This window comes from Saccostrea echinata, unplaced genomic scaffold, assembly GCF_033153115.1.
Source record: "Saccostrea echinata isolate AGI-Se365-2 ecotype Australia unplaced genomic scaffold, CSIRO_AGI_Sech_v1 ptg000002l, whole genome shotgun sequence".
Lineage (NCBI taxonomy): Eukaryota > Metazoa > Mollusca > Bivalvia > Ostreida > Ostreidae > Saccostrea > Saccostrea echinata.
The window spans coordinates 5310899-5333930 of NW_026889751.1; the positions used below are offsets into that span (position 1 = coordinate 5310899).

General features: G+C 32.7%; 1 protein-coding gene across 1 annotated transcript; it reads right to left on the reverse strand.

The window, feature by feature from the left end:
• Nucleotides 1-767: 767 nt before the first annotated feature.
• Nucleotides 768-19851, reverse strand: LOC133203769 (amiloride-sensitive sodium channel subunit beta-like). The gene is given in 13 exon segments (XM_061339559.1): nt 768-993; nt 1357-1432; nt 3854-3939; nt 4383-4440; nt 4625-4700; nt 6003-6126; nt 7622-7711; nt 12533-12696; nt 12848-12939; nt 13090-13170; nt 15356-15528; nt 18120-18514; nt 19755-19851. Coding segments are annotated over 13 exon segments (1713 nt in total). The 3' UTR covers nt 768-792.
• Between the last annotated feature and the right edge of the window lie 3181 nt (nt 19852-23032).

The following is a 23032-nucleotide window of genomic DNA, read 5'->3' on the forward strand; positions in this document are numbered from 1 at the left end:
TTCAACATTACTTGGCACACAAGTAGATTAAACTGAGATACATAATTCTTTTTATCATTTTTTTGATTTTCTTTTAAATGGCTACTCCTTCTACAGTTTTAGTCAGATTGCAATTCATCTTGCCACAAAAAGAGAGTAAAACAATATTTACTATTTATTTATTGCTGTTGCAAAGTTTCAAGTCCAAGTGCTACTTTTCTCTTCCTTAATTGTTATAAGTACAAACCAGTAGAGCTAAAGTCTCGACAGAGACTTCTGGTTTTCTTCAAAAGGAATCTTAAACATTTTCAGACACCCAGTCCATAACGAATTTTTTTTGTTTCGAATTAATCAATTATTTGACATAGATTGCTTTTAGAGACATTTTTCTTTTCTAATAAATACGTTACAGACGTCCATATCTAGTCTTTGGGTTTTAAATCACATTTATTCTTCAGTGATTACATTGTAAACTTCTACTTTGGTAAAGAGTTGATAAGACGACTCCGATATTCCTGGTAGCCAGAGGATGACACAAAGTTTAGAGATCTAGTTGGAGCGCATCAAAGTTCTAATTTTAATCAGGTTGTATAATGTATACATATATATACATGTACGTTAATTTTATGTAACACTTTTTGACCATCCCCTGGTCCGTAAATGGCATCAACTTCTGTGAAACTTTTTGTACTTATAACTTCATCTAACAAAGACAATAGCTTTTTAAGCGTCTGTTAATTCACAAAGGATCCTGCATTCCAATGTTGGTTTTATTCTTTAAAATTTCTCATAAAATTTTGACATTTTTTAGTATCATATCCGTTTTGTGTTTTTAATCAATTCTTTTTGTTTCCTCTTTTCTTCTTCGTTTGCTTTCCTATTACTGAATCGCCAAACGTGTACCCCATATGCACAGAGCCCTACAAAAAATTGAACTACTTCAAAGATGGCTAAAACAGACAGACCAATCCACAAACCAATAGCTCCACCCACATCTGATGCAAACTGGACAGTCTACAAAATATATACATGTATATACCGGTAGTATGTAAATGTTAGTCATATCATCTTGTTCACACTATGGATGCAACTTTCCTGATTAACGAACCTCAATAGTTTTCAGTCTTGAGTAAAGTTCTAATTTGACATGAAAATAAAAACAAAATAATTCTATCCTAGAAATTACTTCAACAAACATTCGCAAGATTAAAGATTGATTGTTTATTATTGTTTTACGCCGAGTCGGCAATATTTCAGCCATATTTCAGCGGACCTAAGTTTAAAGAGAGAAAGTTGAAATTTTGTAGATTCCAATTTTAAAAAAGAAAACTACTATCTATACTTGTCACTGGCACAATGTTTAAAGTAATAACTTACCTCTATTTCGAGTTCCTCTTCGAACACCTGGTAATTAAGATCTTCATAATAAATAATTAATTTTAAAAAATTGAACCTGAAAAAGAAGCAAGTAGTATTATCTTTTGCCTGACAGAAAAAAATAATTACATGTACTAAAAACAGGGGCGTATATATATATATATATATATATATATATATATATATATATATATATATATATATATATATATATATATATATATATATATATATATATACTGAACCAAACTTCTAAGTGTTCACCTAACATTTTTCAAGTTATAAAGAACAAATGCATACCATAAGTAATTTTTTTAAATTCATGATTAATGAAACAAATTTCAGTTCGATGTTGCGTAAATTTCATGTAGGTATCTCGTCAGACTTTAAAGCAAAGTGTGAAGGACATGATGTACCCTCAAAATGAAAATTCACATAAAATAATCTCTATGGAGTAAAACCATCACTTGCTCTAATTACTGCACAACATCCTTTTCTCATGGATACCACGTACCCCTGAATAGGAGGTTGACCTATCTGCTGCCATACCTGCTGTATGGATCTTTCTAAACCGTTGAAACTGCGTGGGGGGGGGGGGGGGGGGTGACATTCCTTTTAAAAGTCCCAAATGTGTTCAATGGGATTCAGATTTTCAGGCCAGTGCATCACACAGATGCCTTTTGGTCAACACTTCAACCTCTTTGGGTGTCTCGCACGTAAGTGTACCTTTTTAAGGATGATTCAGACTGTTTGAGATGATACTGGACTGCCATGAGCACCAATTTGTTTGCCATTTTCTTACAATGGAAGTTGCTTATTTAAATGTTTCTAAAGTGGTTCAGGACCAATGTAACAATCTTTTAACCTGACTGTAACGCAAAACCTTGGCCTCAGACAATGATCCAGATCACTTCCGGTTTGGTTAAATTTTGTCCAAAGCTTTCAAATTTGAAAAGTTGAAAATAACGCACAACCTATAGAAATATGTGTTTAAATGGATTTTTATACTGGATGTTAATTTTTAAAAGTAATATCAAGGACAAATAAACACTAAAATAAAAATGAGTTAAACATGTCGTAAGGATGGTCCAGATATCAACATTCCAACAGCTCTCCCTCTTTCCTCAAAGGTCTTTTTGCCCATGTTTTGTGTTTTTTAATTAAACCCGTTCTTACGATAATGGTCACAAAAAGAAGCTGATTACATAAAACACGTGTCGTAAAGTACCGATTTATTGTTTTTAAGCTTCGGCACGGGACATTGGTTTTCGTCGGTGTTAATTGATTTTCTTTCGACAATTGTTAAGAAAACGCATTGGTTATAATAATTTGAAAATATCATACCATTCTATCATGTAAATTTTAAATAAATACATTTATTATAGTGAACACTTAGAGGTTTTGTTAAGTGTGTATATACATACAAACATACATACATATATATATATATATATATATATATATATATATATATATATATATATATATATATATATATATATATATATATATATATATATAGGATCTCCCATGATTTGTAGTTGGATATGATTTTTATCCAACGAGTTGTGTGTTTTTTTTATCCCCGAGCCTTGGCGAGGGGATAAAAACACACAACGAGTTGGATAAAAGTCATATCCAACTACAAATCATGGGAGATTCTTTTTATCCCATGTTTAATACTTCACAACCAATGTTTTACACTGTTTTATATAGGACTCCACTTTATTCTACTTCATTACTCTAACGCAAAAACCATTGTGACGTCACAACTGCACTTAACTGTGGATTATGAAAAAAATTATCCAATGAGTCATATCCACGGGATAAAGGGGTAAACATGGGATATATATATATATATATATATATATATATATATATATATATATATATATATATATATATATATATATATATATATATATAGGCCCCTGCTAATATAAAGAGCGCTCTTTAACATTGTCGAAAGTAGGTTCTATGTTTAAAGTCACCTGCGTGCGTAGATTTGGGAGAAATCGGCACTTTGAAAAAACAAACAGTATTTTTAAAGTTTCGATTCCTGTTTTCTTTTACTTTAAGCAACTAAAAACTCTATTCTATAGGAAATAAAAAGCATTTAGACCCTGTATGAAGTATATTTGAGACGAGTCCATCATTTAAACTGACCCTTAAACTTATAATAAGCCAACATAATGCACAGAAATTTACAGTATATTGATTCATGTTCATAAGTAATTAATGCTCATTTGTTTGAAGTTTTTGTTTATTTTTTCACTATCCCTCGCAGGTTTTAATAAAATGATGAATGGCAGACTAAAAATAAATGTAACTTACCCATGACATAAGTAAATACTCATTTGTTTGAAGTTTTTGTTTACTTATTTTTTTCACCTTCCCTCGTAGTTTTTGAAGTTTTTAGGTGACATTAAACTTAGAATTACTTTCAGCCAGCCTAAATAAAATGATGAAAATCATACTAAAAAGAAATGTAACTTACCCTAATGATCGATCATCACGAGTTAGGTTGACGATTCTCTCACACTTACTGGGAAATTCTTCACATAGGCCTTGAATAAAGGTAGTCTGAAAAATGAAACAATTTTTCTAATTTTTTTGAAAAAAAATCTTAACGATGCTTTCTTTCTGATGAAATTAAACATATAAGTTGTGGAATCATTTTAATCGTTTGTGATTAGCCAAAATTTTGCTGGTTCTTGGGGACGAAATTTCGTGTGTAACTTGTATATGTAGAAGATTCAATGAACTGATATGTTGACAAAACTACAGTTGTATGGATGTTTATTCATGTAAAAAGTGGCCCACGAACATTGGTCCCCCGCGAACAATGAAGATTCCACAGCAATTCTTACTGCAAGAATATTGAAAAGAAATCCCATAATTTTATTCTATGAATTTGGTTGAATATTTAATAAAAATATTGTCTTATTGGTATTGTTTTCAGATTTCGTTATGGATTTCTAGTTTACATTGTTATGGCTAAAAATGAAGGCAAAACTACAATATACAGCATATTCTGTTGTTGGCCACTGTCGACTGCTTGGAAATAACGAATATTTTTTCTCACTGGAAAAAAAATCAATATAGAAATAAATGAGAGGACTAAAATTTTATTTTTGTTAAATATTATGTACCATGCAAATAACGTAGACAAGATATCGATGAAATCAACATTTTTCTGATTCCTGGAACTTTTCAATGTAAAGACTTTTGATAATTTTGAATTTACTGATAATCATTATTCTCTAACTTGCATGGATTCAAACAAGAGCACTGCCTTTGCTTCATATCAAATTCCTTCATTATCTTTCTGACACAAAGAGATTCTGAAGAATCATATATTGTACTCAAGAAGTAAAAATACTCCGTAAATCTAAATACTGAAATACTCAGACAAAAGTCAATAATACCTGGTACCCTACCAATTTCATTGTACATAATAACATGACAGACATAATAAACAATATTGTATCATTTGATTTAGGTTGTAATGTGCCATTTGATTGGATAGAAAATTAACTTTATATCATTTAAACTGTGTTGTCTACAATGACTTGCGTCAAAAAGTAAAGATTCGCTTGACGTTATATTTTTCATACAATTTGGGGTTATTTTGAAGTGATTGTTTAAGGGTAATCTGGATTGGAGCAGTTTACGCTTTTTAGCTCACATGAGCCAAAGACTCAAGTGAGGTTTTGTCCGTAGTCTGTCGTTGTCGTCGTAAACTTTTTACAATTTCATGTTCTTATCCAGAGCCACTGGGTCAATTTCAAGCAAACTTGCCACACAGCATCCCTGGGTAAAGGGAATCTAAATTTGTTCAAATAGACCACCTTCTTTCAAGGGGAGAAAATTACGAATTATTGAAAAATTTATGGCATCTTTTAAAAATCAGAAGCAAGTCCTATCCAGGTTATACAAGTATAACTTCGATAGCTATTAAATCCATTCCTTATCATTTATTTTCCTATCATTAAATGTGAAGATTAAGACAACATCATTTTTTTACTTTTACTTTTAAATTGTACTAAATTTTAATATCTTACATCAAATGGATTAATAAGTTTTTGACGCAAGTCAAATTGTAACGTAGGAATCTCATGTTTACCTTTCTATTAAATCAAATGGCGAGTTACAACCAGAATTATATATATATATATATATATATATATATATATATATATATATATATATATATATATATATATATATATATATATATATATATATATATATATATATATATATATATATCTCAAATCGGTCAATTTTTTTTAATCGGTTACTAGGACGATTTTCCGATCGAGTGCCTGGGTACTCGGAAAAAGTGTGTATACATGTAAAACTTTGTTAAATTTGTTGAGAAATGCTTTACAGTTCTTGTTTAGGAAGCCAACTTGATCAACAGAAGAGAAGGACGCAACTTTGTAATGATTAGACTAGCGAAAGAGAAGACGTTGTCGATCGTGATTTCGGGTCGTATTTTATTTACATTTCCAAATGAATTCTCTGTGATAACTCTGAAAGTTAAGTACAACTTCACCCGTTCTATATACTGACAATCCCCCTATAATATCCCTAAGCTTATATCCCCTGTTATCAGATTACTTAAATGACATTTTACGTACCTATGTTTGTCCGGCACCATTTATTTTTATTGGTGTAATTGGTAAAATGAAAGAGCTCCCTGTATTCTCGAGCAAAACACCTACATTCATTCAACATGGCCGACTGCTTACAGCTACGACACACCTGTATTAAAAGTCACTTCTTTTCAAAATCTATCATAACCAGAAGTCTCTGATGAGACTGTAGCTCTACTGGTCTGTACGTATAACAAAGGAAAAGTAGCACTTTGATTTGAAACTTTGCAACAAGAAACAATCAATAGAATTATGTATCTTAATGTAGTCTACTTCTGTGCCAAATTAAATTGAAATCAAACGAAAACTGTAGGAGGAGTAGCATTTTGAAAGTATTTCACAGAAATTTCTATTTTTAGTAACCATGACAACACCATTCACTGAAATCAAAAACCGAAATATATATAATGTATCTTAGTGTATTCTTATTGTGTGCCAAATTAGACTGTAATCAGACCAAAACTGTAGGAGGAGTAACATTTTAAAGGAATTTCACAGAAATTTCAATTTTTAGTAACCATGGCAACACCGTTCATCGAAATCAAAAACCGATGCACTAAATTATGTATCTTAGTGTAGTCTACTTGTGTGCCAAGTTGTACTGAAATCAGACCAAAACTGTAGGAGGAGTAGCATTTTATAGGAATTTCACAGAAATTTCTATTTTTAGTAACCATGACAACACCGTTCATCAAAATCAAAAACCGATGCACTAAATTATATATCTTAGTGTAGTCTACTTGTGTGCCAAGTTATATTGAAATCAGACCAAAACTGTAGGAGGAGTAGCGTTTTATAGGAATTTCACAGAAATTTCTATTTTTAGTAACCATGACAACACCGTTCATCGAAATCAAAAACCGATTCACTAAATTATGTATCTTAGTGTAGTCTACTTGTGTGCCAAGTTATATTGAAATCAGACCAAAACTGTAGGAGGAGTAGCGTTTTAAAGGAATTTCACAGAAATTTCTATTTTTAGTAACCATGGCAACATCGTTCATCAAAATCAAAAACCAATGCACGAAATTATGTATCTTAGTGTAGTCTACTTGTGTGCCAAGTTATATTGAAATCAGACCAAAACTGTAGGAGGAGTAGCGTTTTATAGGAATTTCACAGAAATTTCTATTTTTAGTAACCATGACAACACCGTTCATCGAAATCAAAAACCGATGCACTAAATTATGTATCTAAGTGTATTCTACTTGTGTGCCAAGTTATATTGAAATCAGACCAAAACTGTAGGAGGAGTAGCGTTTTAAAGGAATTTCACAGAAATTTCTATTTTTAGTAACCATGGCAACACCGTTCATCGAAATCAAAAGCCGATGCACTAAATTATGCATCTTAGTGTAGTCTACTTATGTGCCAAGTTATATTGAAATCAGACCAAAACTGTAGGAGGAGTAGCGTTTTGAAAAATTGTTTACAGACAGACGGACAGACAGACAGACAGACAGACAGACAGACAGACAGACGGACGGACGACGGACACCTTACTATCGCATAAGCTCTTCTGGTCTCTGACCAGTAGAGCTAAAAACAACAACAATAATTTCAAATTCCAACATGTTTCAAGCTGAGAAATTGTGAGCACTTACTGATCTTGAATATTGTATTTTGTTTTGTGCCTTAAAGTTTATGCCATCTTCACATTCTCTTTGAGGTGGTGGGATGCGATTTAAATCAGTCTGTGAAAGGAGAATACTTTCAGGAAAGCAAATTAATGAGTCATACTGCAATTTACATATTTGATGATTAAGCAACTCTTTTAAGCAAAATCAGCATAATTTTTATTAATGGTCATTTTATATATCCACACTCAGTTGAAAAATCGTGTAGAGTTATATTAGTCATAATGAAAAGGTTTGCTATACTAGTAGTATGTAATAATGTTTGTACTCGAATGATGAATGCATTAAAACACAAGAGGCCCATGGACCACATTGCTCACCTAGGCTAGGAAGAGGCAAAAATCAGTTCACTATTGAAAGAGTGGGTAGTGGGTGGCAAACTTTAATTTACACTACCCCAGGATGCTTACATATCAATATTACTAATCAAAGCTTTGCTGTTCTTAACAGAAGAATTTTGATGATTTTTCCCTAATTGTCCTATATAAAAGTCTGATCTCTCATTGTGGTTTTACCCTACCCACCCTAAATTTGAAACAAATTTGAATCTAAATTATTTGAAGATGCTTCTATAATAATATGTCTAATCATTGCTTTGCTTTTCTTGAGCAAAAGATTTTTTCAAGATGATTCCTATATATTCTTATGCAAAACTTTGACCCTTTGTTGTGCCCCCAACCTCTGGAGGTCATTATTTGAACAAACTTGATTCTACAATTCCTAAGGTTGCTTCTGTATAATGTAAATCATATACGGTACCACTTTTGATGCACCAGATGCGAATTTCGACAATTTATGTCTCTTCAGTGATGCTCATTCCGAAACGTTAGAAATCCGAAATATTAAAATAAAAACAAAATTTGAAGAGCTGAAAAACTGGAGCCAAATACGTCGAAGGATCAGAGCTATGCATGAGATGAGGGAGATTTTGAAATAAATTTCTAAATTTTACCATTGCAATTATATATATCCGTATTTTCAATCTAGTACCGAAGTACGTAGCTACTGGGCTGTAGAGACCCTAGGGGACTAACAGTCCACCAGCAGAGGCCTCGAGCAAGGGGTCATAATGTAAATCTGATACGATACCAATTTTGATGCATCAGATGCGCATTTCGACAATTATGTCTCTTCAGTGATGCTCATGCCGAAACGTTTGGAAATCCGAAACATTTAGATTAAAAAAAAAACTTTAAATATGACTAATAATGGCTTAGTTGTTCTTGAGAAGAATATTTTTAAGATATTTCATACCTAATTTGTATGATCAGGCTCTTACAAGGGATATATAGGTACATGTATATAGGTTTTCCCTTTACTCTGTCTGACGTAATGATTGGAATGATTATTAAGACAGCTCTGTCTGAGGGTATATCATATAGTACTTAAATTTTCTCTTATCTAGAGACGGGGATTGGGTAAGGTACTACTTGCACCGTGTTTCTCCCCTAGGTTTCTATTGATAGATAAGAAGCGGGTGTCTCAATCTTCTTCAGATTTACTACACCCAGAACTTAACATCAGTTCCTTAGGATACATGTCGCTGGTGTTTATAACTTTTATACTTTTATTTTGCTCTTACTCTTACTCCTAATAAGACCAAATTCTCTATCCTTAAATGTCCATCACGTACATAATACTCTGATATTAATTTGAAGCGTTTTACAATAGAAAAGGATTTACCAAGAAAAAGTTTCAAAAATGTAATTAACTAAGCAATAATTAATTAACAAAGATTGCATTGAAGTCTATGAGGACAAGCAATTTTTAAAAAATAAAAATTCAAATAATAAGAATATTAATAAATACCGTGATGGAAAGATGAATTATAACATTAGAATTAGAATGACAAATTGAAAACAATTTTTTTTTTACCAGATAAGTTTAAATTTTTTAATTATTAATTAAAAAACAGAGGGAGATAACTCTTACCAAAATTCAAGGTAATAAATTAGGTAACATCCCATCCTCACATGCTAATAGTCATAATAGCAATTATGTCTGAATACACTGAGTATTCAACCCATACACATCTGTTATATGTATTCAACTTCATTGAATCTGTTGCTGTTAGGGATGGAATACCTTAACTTCTTTATTGCTGATTCAACATCCAACTTCTTCAGCTAGCATCTGAATGCCTGACTTTCTGAAAGCTTTGCCTTATAAACCCTTCGGTTTAGCTAGTCCATTCTAAGGGTTGTTGGGTAATTCCACTATTTGAAGTCTTTAATGCGTTTTACTCAAATGCCCCTTACCCATTACACCTATATATTCCTATGTAAAACTTTGACCCATGCTTCAGCCCCGCCTTACCCCCGAGGTCCTAATTTGAACAGACTTGAATCTACACTACCTGAGGATACCTCTGTATTAATATGACTAATAATGGCTTAGCTGTTCTTGAGGAGAAGAATTTTAAAGATATTTCCTTTATATTCCTATGGTTAACTTTGATCCCATTTTGTGGCCCTGACCTACCCTCAGACTTGAATCTACACTACGTTCTTGAATCTACACTGCTTCTATTATAATATGTCTAATATGTCTAATCATGGCTTTGCTGTTCTCGAGAAGATTTTCAAAGACATTTCCTATATATTCCCCCGGAACTTACGAAATGAACAAAATTGGAAATAGAGTTTGTAATGAAGCTTTCACATAAGTTTCATCTTTTCTTGCCCAGTGTTCTTGAGAAGATTTTTAAAAGATGCCACAAAATTTTCACGAATTCTTAATAAACTCCCTTTAAAAGAGGGGCGGCACTTATTGTGAACAAACTTATGAACAAACTTAAATCCCCTTCACCCAAATGCTTTGTGGGAAATTTGGTTGAAATTGGGCCAGTGGTTCTTGAGAAGAAGTCGAAAATGTAAACAGTTTACAGACTACAGACAACAGATAGACGCCTGGCACTCTTTGATCAGAAAAGTTTACTTGCAGCCTTGGGTTCAGGTGAGCTAACAAGACGCCCAAGGGCCTTAACGGTCAAGTATATAACGGTCGAGTATAATACAACAATTTAGAAGATCCATAGAGTATAAAAACTGTTTGATGAAGCTTTGTTGCCCAAAACCAAGAGAAATAGGATGACTAAGATCAACCAAATAATTAGTCTAGTATTCAGTAACAACTCATAAATTAAGTTCTAATCCGTTCCCCATTTATCACTATCACCATGCAGACTATTAACTAATTAAGAAACTCTTAGTACATATGTACTATTTTTAATCCCATATTTTAACCTAGCACATTGGCTTTTCTTGGTCTTTGAAGAAAATTAAATAAGATAAGTAATTTTTGTCTCATTTTTATTTATCTATTTTACAAGTCTACCTGATCATTAAAGCTATGAAAGTACTTTTTGCATTACACAATAAAAAATCTCGCATAATTCTCTTGTTTTATTAATCTTTCAAATACATTATTTATAGTTATTAATTATCAAAAGTGAATGGCCGAAATATCGTCGTATGTAATTAATATGCACGGGTCATTTGATTGGTTGCTGCACAGAATCGCGATGGTATATCAACGAATCACAGTTAACGTTACATACAAGTATGTTTGATCGGCGATAACAAACGCTTTTCCGATTGCAAACAAATCCACTCGCCGGTGCATTTAGCAGTTTGAGAAAGGTACTCCTATATTATTCCTGAACGGTATTTAATGCCAGTAACATGTAAGCGTGTCTTTTATCGTTTTCAAACAAAATTTTAACGGCGTCACGATATTACCATAAATAGCAAACTTCAAAACGTATTTTCAAAATTGAAGAGTTTGAACTTTCTGATTGGTTGTTTTTAATATAATCGACGATATTTCAGCGAGTTTGCCCACGGGTGGTGGGTAAAAGACGAGATCACCCGTGGGTATCTGACAATGATCTTTCGTTGAAGACTCAAATTTCCTAATAATCATGTAAGCAGTTTGATTTCTTTTTGTCTAAGAATATAAATGAAAATAGTTTGTTTTACGTATTTTCATTCTGATATGATGAACCTTACCCTGCATTTTGGTCATAAATTCACAATTCAGACTCATGATTCTTATCATGAAAATAATTCGGTTGTTGGGCTTGGAAGGGATAGAAAGTTTGGAAGATTTCTTTAAGTTATTGGTTTAAGTTTTACAACTCATCCTCAAGGGTGAGGATGGGAGGAAATCGCAACTTCTTGGGCCTTTCCGACAAGCGGAAAAACAACCTCGAATGTGTTATGTAGGCGTCCACGACAACCCCCTTTTCATAAATTGAAACAATTGTGGGGAGCTCTCTTATCTGTGGAATATGGAGTTTAACTCCATTGAATGTAAAGATATTGCCTAAAATATTCTGCAGAAGGGTCTTTCAATTCGTCTATCCAATACTTTAATAAATAGGAAGCGACTCCATTTTGTATAAATTTTTAACATCCGGTGATGTAAATACATTCGAGGTGGGTTTTTTTTTTTGCAAGCCGGAAAGGCCCAAGAAGATGCAATTGGGTGGGAAGTGGGGTTGAATCTAAGAATTTCACCAATAGAAAATAATGTAAATACCAATATAGGCTCAGCCATCTCAGGGAGAAAGCTGATAATATTCAAAATGTTACTCACTTTAAACATTGTACAAAACCTTGCCTTGTACAAGAAGGGATAGCAAAATATCATCCGAGTAGCTTGTTTTGTCTTATATCACCCGAGTAAAAAATATCTTCCCAAACTGCGATAAGAAGAAGCCATGGGCAGATTTTGTTTCCGTACTTTTCTACATGTGTCTGAAGGAAAATTATTCCTGTATCTATATGTCATAATTATTCCTGTATTTTTATATTATAAAGTAATACTTTCACAATAACTTTTAAATATATTTATACAAGTTTATACATATCTTACTAAACGTAAACCAATATGCGTTTCAAATGAGGATGAAATGAACATCCCCTCTTGGGCTGGCATAGGGTATGAACCTATATCGTTGATCTGTACACGCATGCCGTATCTTTGAGTTATTCCATTAAGGAACTCCCAATTTTCAATATAAAATATCAAGCTCAACCCTAATATATAAATAAAAATACAGGTTAGAAATTAAAATCTTATGTTCATTCTACTATAGAGATTAAGAATCAAACCTCAACAAAGTAGGTTATTTCGAAAAACTCAAGCAAACACAATTATCACTTTTGCGAAATATAAAGGTTTACTTACCAGGAGATGGGCCCGGATTCCTGACGACGAAATTCGCTGACTTTATGGTGAAGCAGTTTCCATATTCAGATGTATTTATCAATGTGAAATTGCTGGAAGAAAAGCATATAAAATAGTGGTGAGGGAAGATTCATTGCGTCTCCTTCCCTCGTATATTAAACTGTACATGAGTTGGAATGCGTTCTTTTGATTTATCTCAAAATATTTAAAATAGCATGGCTTTAGCAAGTAACAGATCTCACCTAGGAAAACATTCATAGCCATTGAAGGAACAAGCCAGCAGCATATCTTGTATCTGGTGTCCAGCATAGACTCTGATCTGCCTGAAAATATCGACAAATACTGTTAGGCCAACTTAAAAATAATGCTTGTTTGCCCTCTCCCGATTCAGAATGAAAAAAAATGGGTCGGTAGGTAGGTGAGAAATATTTTCCCCAGAAAATTTCAACATCAATGCTGAATTTTTAAAATCAATTTACCGCAATGCATAACACAGTAATCCTGGAGGTAAAAATTTTTTCAATCGGGCCAATTTTAGCTATTCGGACTGGAGAGGGCTACCAAACAATTTTTTAAAGATGGCCGTATGTAAAATTACTTTTGCAACATGTTTTAACCAGATTACCATGCCTGCCCGAATATAGGTTACTTTATCAACTCGGTCTTTGCATTTGTTGATATACACATGTATTTTATAAGCATTTTTGACGACAGTTAACCATTATAAACATTTAAAATGTTCATTAAAAAAAAATAACACATGTAATATGAAGGAATCATAATGTAAACAAGATGTCGAGGGGTCTGAGTCACTTTGGCCCTAGTGCTTTAGGTCTTAAAAACTGTTTTCAAAAGAGTTTTCCATTTATATTCCTATGGACTCCATATTGTTGCCCACCTTAGCTCGAAAGTGTCATGACTTCACCTAACTTGAATCCACATAACAATGGCATTCTGAATATCACGATCACTAATGTAGAATTGGTGTCCTAGAGAGTTGCTTATAAGATTTTTCCGTATATAAATGTATTGTGTAAATTAGAATCCAAGTTTAACTCAATCCTAACCCAAGTGTCCATAATTTAAGCAAACTGTAAAGTGTAGAAATCTTTGCATATAATGATATATATCATAACCTTGTTTCTCTCCTTTTTTGAAAACAAATATTCTTATGTATTCCCATGTAAAATTTGAGTCCCTATTCAAGCCCCACCTTATCCCCAAAGGACATGACTTGAACAATTATATCCACACTTGGTTGAGCAATTTCTGCAGTGCTGCATTTTTAAGAGAAGTTATAAAAGATTTTTTCTTCTTGCTCCCATAAAAACTTAGCTCCCTTCTTTTGGCTCTACCTTATCTTTTTGTACAAACTCAGATGATGCTTGCATTTGATATTACTTATCTGAACCCTGCTGTTCTTGAGAAGATTTGTCAAAATTTTTCCTGTTTAATCTCATGAAAAGCTTTGATTGTCTAGTGTGTCCCAACCCTATCTATGGCGACCGCAATATGAAAAATTAAACTTGAATCTGCATCACCTAACAATGCTTGTATATCGATAAGACTAATGACCCCCTGTTCTAGATATTTTAAATTCCCATGAAAAAGTGATCCTTTACTGTGGTCCTTCCTTACCTTGGGGACCATGATTTGCATAGATTTGAATCTGCACTACCTGAGGATGCGTGAGTACTAATATTATTGACCAAGGCCATTTTTAAATTATATATATATATATATATATATATATATATATATATATATATATATATATATATATATATATATATATATATATATATATATATATATATATATATATATACATCTCAAGGTAAATTTTTAAATTTTTAAACCCCTATTGTAGTCGTGGCGACCCTCATGATGTTTTGTTTGTTTTTTTTTTGTTTATTGTCCCTTCGAGAACTTTCACTGATATTGAGACGCCACAACTTGCCTGTGGAGGACTGCAAATTAAGGCCTGTACTCGACACTTACGGCCTTTGAGCAGAGTGATCTTTTTCGTGCCAGCACCTACTGCGACATGGCCCCTGGGTTTATACAGTCTCATCCAGAGAACCACGTCCCGCAGTGGGATTCGAACCCGCGACGTAAATATCACCTCCTTACTCCTCGACTCTAGAACAAACGCTCTAATCACTGCATTACACAAGCGACATCCTCATGATGTAAGCAAACATGAATTTACATTATGTCAGAGTTTCATCTCTTCTGGTCCAGTTGTTCTTAAGAAGAAGATATCTAAATGAAGAATTTTATCTTTTGGCTTTCTGTACATATTCAAGCATATACCTTTGAGGAGCCCTTAAACATTTGATTTTCTCTTTTCAACGAAGAATAATTTGTGCCAAGTTTGGTTGAAATTGTGAAAGAAGTTCAGGTAAAAGACGTTAAGAATGTAAAAAAGCTAGACGAACAATGGATAAACTTTTATCAGAATAGTTCACTCGAGCCTTTCTCTAATGCCAGCATTAAGAGGTATACCTTGGCATGCCCATATAGAGTTTTTTAAAAGTCCTTTCCACCTTGTAAATGACATCCCTTTCAGCGTCCTCGAACCCTTCGTCCCTGTAACTTGGGTCCTCATGATAGTCTCCATAGTCAGTGATGTTGTCAAAATTGATGTTCTCGAAATCTTCAATAAATCTTTTTGTTCTCTGAAAAAATGTGAGCATTTTATGAATAAATTCAAAAAAGATAAATGAATATCATTCAAGTTTTAACTTTCTGCTCTTATCATTAGATCTATCGGATTTGCTTTGTTGGATAATGTCTTCTTATCAAGAGTGCTAACAGATTTTGTGAACATTAAAATATCAATTTATCTTCAAATAATGTGTCTATTGTTTTAGAAAAATTGAAGATAGGCATTTTGATATCATAGTCAACTGCTTCTTCAATAACAAGAGATCCAAGGACCTTAACGGTCACATGAGTATAATACAACATTGTAAAGGAGCCACAGAAGTATAAATAAAAAACAAAATAAACTGATAGATGAAGTCATGTTGCCAAAAATCAAGAGAAATAGATGGGATAATCAAGGATCATCAAAATAGATAGTCTCGTCCCCGGTAACAAATCATACAGCAGACTTATTTAGTGTCCTGCTAATACATTAAGATTTTTCACTATCACCATGCAGGATTAAACAAATAATGCTTGAGCACATACATGTATAGTAAACCCATCTCATTTCCATTCACGCTGGCATCTTTTAGTCTTTAAATGACATTCAATGTACAAAGATATGCCATTTTTCTCATTTACTCATATCTTATTTACAATTTTATCTGGTCATTAAAAGTACTTCACTTAGTCTGCTTAATACCCAGGAGAATGGAAGATTTAAAAAAAATTATGCATTTTTAGTGCATGATCAATATTGTCCAACCCGAACACAAGAATCCTGACCCAGGGCAATGATAAAATGATGATGACTTCTTATGCACATGGAACTAAATATCTCCATCACAAAAGAGTGCGCTTTTTGTTCAGGATTTTTTATGCGTTGATATTTTGAATTTAACTTAAGAATTTTTTCTTAACTAAGAATTTTTTTTTTACTTAAGTGTGAATCTTAGCACAAATCTTATTAATTCAAGCCCTGGGCCCTGGTCTCCGAAGACATCAATGTTGTCAATGAGGAACTCAAGCATCCTTTTAATATCAACTTCAGAGTACTTGTGTGTAGAATCAGAATGTTTTAAATTTATTGTAACTAATGTTTGTATAAGGTGTAGAAAAATCGTACGTTTGATATTATTGACTTTAGAAAAATTTGGTGATTTAAAATTTTCTATAAGTTCTTTGGCGTTTTTGCGAATCCACATCTGAATTACACCGCATCTAGAATATGCTTTAGGACAGTATGTCTTAAATTTTCCTTTACAGAACTTAATATTTTTGTTAGAAGTAAAGATAGCTTAAGGCTTGGTAGAGCATTTGCTGGACCGGGCAATGTATCTTTGTTTGTAGGAATTTTTATGAAGTTTAGGAATCCAGTATAGGTAGGGTAGATCTAACTCACCTTGGTAAAAGTATTAAACACTGAAATGTGATTAATTTCTTCCTTTGAAAGTGAACTGTGAGTATAAGTTGGATTTCCAAAAGTAGAATTACAACCAAGTTCTAAAATACAACTAAATTTATGAGCCTTAGGAACAAAAACGATATTTCAAGCCTTATCTGCTGGAACCATAACATTGTCTTTTAGTTTTTCTAATTCTTTTAGCATCTTCGATTTAGTGAAAAAGAAAGGATAGATGATTTGCATATTGCCTTTAAACTTTCTAGCACGATTCTTTAATACATGAAATATGAAGACAACGAATAGTAATCATGATCATAGTCCATTGAAACAAAACAAATCGGGTGCAGAGAAAACTCGGACCTCAAAAAATTATCAGAGGTAGGATCAGGTGCCATGGAGGCATTCCCTGTCGACATGATCGGGTAAACGGAAAAATCCGTAGACAATTCAATGTGAATATAATGGCCTATCAATTAGTATGAAAAACGTAGGTCAGCATTCGACTTTATGATAGATTGAATTTTATATTTATAAAACACTTCTGACACCAATTGAAATATCGGGTCTCCCTGTATTAAGGACCTTTCAGGATAATTGCTTTAGGTCTTCTTTTTATCTATATTAACATCACCAGTAATGACGTGTATAGTTTGTAGCTTAAAGAAAAAGAGCAAGAACACATAAGAGGATTTTGTTTTAGATGTTCAATATCTAGGGACTATAAGGTTTGTTTATAATTGAAAAATTTGGAAGCAACAGTTTGGGTATATCTGTTGGAAATGAAGCATGTACTATGTAGATTTCAACTTGAAAAGATTGAACATTCTTATAATTAAGAATATTACTATTGTTAACAGCATATATTCCTTTGTTGGCAAATTTAAGTCTAAGGAACCGACGGGTTGAGAAAGGGGCTTAACATTAAGAACTAAAACCAAGTGGCAAATGACAAAGCATGATAACTTTTCTGAAGATATATGAATAATCATCATCACCAACAGTTCATTTCCAGCCCAATGCATTTCATGGAAATTGGAGTGAGTGCATTCAAGTTTGTTTTACTAATTTGTAACAACAGTTCCTTTATAACTATATGCCCCCAATAAACACCTCGATCAATTCTTGAAAAATCGAGAGAGAACAATCCCAGATAGTATCTTTTAACTTCTGCCAGGCATATTTTTCAAGAATTTTGCCCATCAGCTAAAAACTTACCTTTAGAATTTCATCACTGGGATTAAATCTATCTGGATCAGTCAGGGTGACGAGATTTCTCAACTCCTCAGAGGTAGAGCCGAGTCTTGATTTCTTGACGATATTTAAATTGCATACTGTAACTGCTGGAAATTGAAGACTGTTGAATCCTAAAGAAAGTTTGGTCTGAACGGGCAATTTCAGAAACAGAGCTATGAGATGGACGAGATGAAATATCATCCAGCCAAATGCCACCAGAGGTAGGAACACCCATAAAGCTTTTGAATACCAGAATCTTGCAGAATTCATATAGCCCACCCCTTGCATGGCGATTTTTTCAGCAAAGCGTCCAAAGACTTTCCGAAGGGATCTGCTTGTCTTCATCGAGTTGGCAAAAGACTCTAAATCCTTTTCATCTGACCTATTGTCAGCTTCGTGCTAGAATTATAAAAAGAAAATTGAAATTAACTTAACACGAAATATTTTAAAGAAAAAAACGTGAATTGTAAAAATTTGATATTTTGGCAAGAGACTTTTGTTTCAAAATTGCGCCATCTTTTACCTTACTGAATTTTCAACGAGTATATAAACTTTTTTTTTTTAATTATTAACCTTTTTCTGGGGTAAGTTTTTTGTTACCCTTTTCTAATTCGAAATAATATTAACTTCATATTTAATTTATCTTTTTTAGGAATTTCATGTTGAACCATATTTAATATGTTACAGCCACTTCAGCAAGCATTGCCCAGTTAAAACACTAGGCAATTTACTTGCCTCAGTTTTCTTCCTAACGTACAAAAGCTTGACGTGGTCAAATTCCTCAATTCTTTCAGACTTGTTAATACACATAGATTATGCCACACTAGCTAGGTAAATTGCTCAAGCAATAATTATTATCTCCGTAAAATGAAACATTTTGAAGCATTGTGTAAAGTTACAGAGAGAAAGTTAAATCAAATATACAAGTATGTTAAAAAGTCCAAAGATCGGGTACTGCAGTACATTCTGTGCACTTTGAAAAGCATTTAATGGAACCCTACTCACCTTAAATGAGCCCCTCTCCCGTTTTTAATTTTTAAATAGTATGTACTGTAGTTTATTTAGTGGAAGGTATATTCAACTTTTGTAGAGAAATGAGAATGTGTAAGAAATTGAAGGGGGAAAAAATCAAAACTCGATCACGATCGTGTCTTTTTTTTCAAATTTGAATTAGCAAGTAAATCAATTGTCGCAGAGACCTGATTTATTATACAGTTAAAGTATATCATTGAGGGAGTTAGCAAGATTCCAGTTCCCCAAGGCCAGAACTATTTCCCGAGGCGAAGCCGAGGGAAATAGTCCTGGTCGAGGGGAACTGGAATCTTGTTAACTCCCTCAATGATATACTTTTAACTGTTTTATTATACCAATACAAACATAAAATTTAGAGGAATCAGATAGCGTGATTTCAAAGCAGGGATTAGCTCACTGCAGGGATTAGCTCACTGAACTAATACACGGGGATTAGTCCATTCACATATCATCCCAATGTAAAAGCAAAATCTAGGGATTATGGATAACTGGGAATTAGCTTTCGAAGTAGGGTTTAGCGCAATTAACTAACGCAGGGGGATTAGTCCATTCGTAACGATTTCTAAGGAATTAGTCACATCTAACGATCTGTGTTCTAACGTACCTCTTTCCTCTCTTCATAATCCACAAGGGGGTCATCCCGGGAAACCCAGTGTTGATTACGATTTGTACCCCTCTCCATAGCCCGTGGACCAATATGTATTTAATACTTTTCAATCTTTCTTATGATTAATGAGTCAAGTTTAATATCCAAATACATGTAAATAAATCATTACAGGATGTTGTTATTATACAGAAAGGAACTAATCGTAATCAAACGAAGTTTTCCGATTATGTATATTAGTAATGTACATCAACTGTCTCTCGGATATACATTGTCTATCCATACAAATAATTCAGATGGTAAAACAAATATTAATAAAATTGAAATTTCGATTATTGACATTACAAAATACGGATTTAAACAATATAATAAATAGGAAAACTAACTGCATAAAATTAAACATACCCCCCCCCCCCACACACACACACACCAGGTAGTATATCGATGATAACCATGCAAATAAAATTATAGGTTTGTTATAATACTGTAAAGTAGAAATATGAAAATTATGCATAATAGAAAAAAATTGGTTTATACTGTCTTAATGGCACATTTAGCTTACACTACTCGAGTAAATTCACATGAAGTTTTAGACATGCACAAAATGTTTAGAGCATATATTATTAAGTATTTAAATCAAAGGAAATACGCAAACAAAGCGTGCAGATTACCTATGGCTTCAGATGCATAAAAATGATAATTTTATGAAATTGTGAATTTAGGTTTTAGAGTAAAGTTCTTATCATTGAAATTGAGCAAACCCTAGCAATAAAAATCCTGAGTATCATTTAAATTTTTTTGAGACTAACACGTTTACCACTGCGCAACAGGGCTCTTGTCAAATAGTGGCATTGAAATCATGTTTGTGATTTGACCCCTGTCTAAATGGACTTCAAATATTTCTCGAAAAAATACGAATGTTGTATTATAAAAGTGTAATTTTAAGATGTATTGGGTTTTACTCCAAGTGTTAACCAAATAATCTATCTTTCTACGCATACTTTGAGAATAAACTTTCAACAACAACAACAAAAAAAAAAAAAAAAAAAAAAAAAAAAAAAATAGAGCGGAGACCCACTCATATGGAAAAAAATGTTTTAAAGTATGAGAAAATGATCATTTTTGTCCTCTTTGTTGTGTGAATGTTATTTCTTAGAAAAATACTTTCAATCTTTTTGAGATTTTTGCATATTGTGGAGATTTTTCATAAAGCATACCTTAATGTTAGATGAAATATCAAAGAAAAGTTTGTTATAATTGATATTTATTTTTACACCTTCATGTATGTCGCACCATATGTATTTTGCTCACCTTGTTCGCTCATCTTCTTTAGTTATTGTACATAAATTGCTGAAATATTCGCTATTTAGTCACTGAAAAGGAAAACTGGAAAAATCTAAGTCGTGGATGTTGAGTGTATGTTTCCTGCTGTCAACAGTTAAAAAAAAACATGTTATAAGTGTTTACATTGAAATTGAACTTAATTTTATTCTCACTCTGAAAGCATTTTTTTGGTTTTAAAATATTTATTCCCTTCTCTCGCATTTTAAACTCACCTGAGCCAAAGGTTCGGACTTTTTTGAAAATAAGAGGCCCAAGGGCCTTAAGGGTCATCTGAATAAAAAACATTATTTTTGAAGGATCCATAGAAATATAAAATAAAACAAAATAAACTGATAAATAAAGCTAATTTTCCCATAAACAAGAGAAATTGGATAATCATGACCAATAAAATAATTAGTCTAGTGCCCAGCATTAAATCTTAAAAGTAGATCTTTTTCCTTCCCTGTACTTACCGCCATTTGTCACTAATCAACCTTCGGACAAAACAGAGCTTGAGCATTTTAAAAAATCCAAATCTCCTTCCCTCTCACATTTGCCTCTCTTGTTTTTGAAGAACATTTAATGCATAAAGATAAGGTATTTTGTCTCTTTATTTATTTATTTATTCCAACTCTACCTGATTATGAAAGCTATAAAATTACTTCTTGTATTATATATTTTAAAAATTCTTATATAATTCTCTTATTCAATTGACCTTTCAATTACATAATATACAGTGAATGATTTATTGTCATAGGTGAATAGCAAATGGGAATTAGTTCTCTCTGTAGACTACAAATTAATAGAGGCCACCTGGCACCAGAACTCTTCACCAAGTGGAAAATCTGATAAAAATGCCCTTCCTTATTACAATTTTGTACTCTGTTTGCCTCCTATAGATGCACAGGAGCAGAGAGGAACATTTTTAAAAGAATAATGCATTTTCAGCATAGATTCAACAGTCCCTGCCTAACCAGAACCTCTTACCCAGGGGCAAAAAAATTTCACAATTTTGGAAGAAACACACTTGCTTATCATAACTTTAAACTTGCTTGAATAAAACCAATGAATAGAGAAGAAGATTTTTCAAGGAATTAATGTATCACTTTATTATCAATAGATAATAGATAGGCCCGCATCACACGTCATTACCGGTTATGTTAATATAGTTGAAAATGAAGACTTAAAAACAATAATCTTAAAAGGTCCTAAATACAGGGAACCCCGATCTTTCAATCAGCAACAGAACTTCATTTCTATCATGAATTCTGTCAAGGATTATGCCAGACGTTGGGTTAAATGTGAAAGAAAAGACCTGAATATGTTGTCAATATGGATTACGTGTTTTATAAATACATGTATATTAAAGAGCCATATTAGAAAGTTAAAAGGCAATATGCGTACCATCTATCTTTCCATCTATCTTAAGTTTCCGTTTTCACTAAATCGGAGGTAATTAAAGAATTAGAAAGACTACGGTACATGAACAATAGGTTATAGTTCAAGCAGAAAAGGTTTGCAACTAAAATTTGTAAGGTTCAATTTTATGACTGCATTTTAGAAAAACTTGGATTTAATTCTACTTCTGGAATTCCAACTTATACTCACAGTTCACTTTCTAAGGAAGAAATACTTCAAAATTTTAGTCTTTAGTACTTTTCGCATTCCAGTCAACTAAGGTGAGTTCGATCTACCCTACCTATACTGGGTTCCTTAGCTTCATAAAAATTCTTACAAATAAAGGTTAAAGGTACATTTCCTGATCCATCAAATGCTCTACGAAGCCCCTATCTTTACTCCTTAAAAATATTAACTACAGTACAGGAGAAACTTAAGCTTCAGACGCACTGTGCTAAGTCATATTCTAGAAGTGGGTGAAAATAAGTGGATTCTCAAAAACTCCAAAGAACTTTTATAAAAGTTTAAAACAATCAAT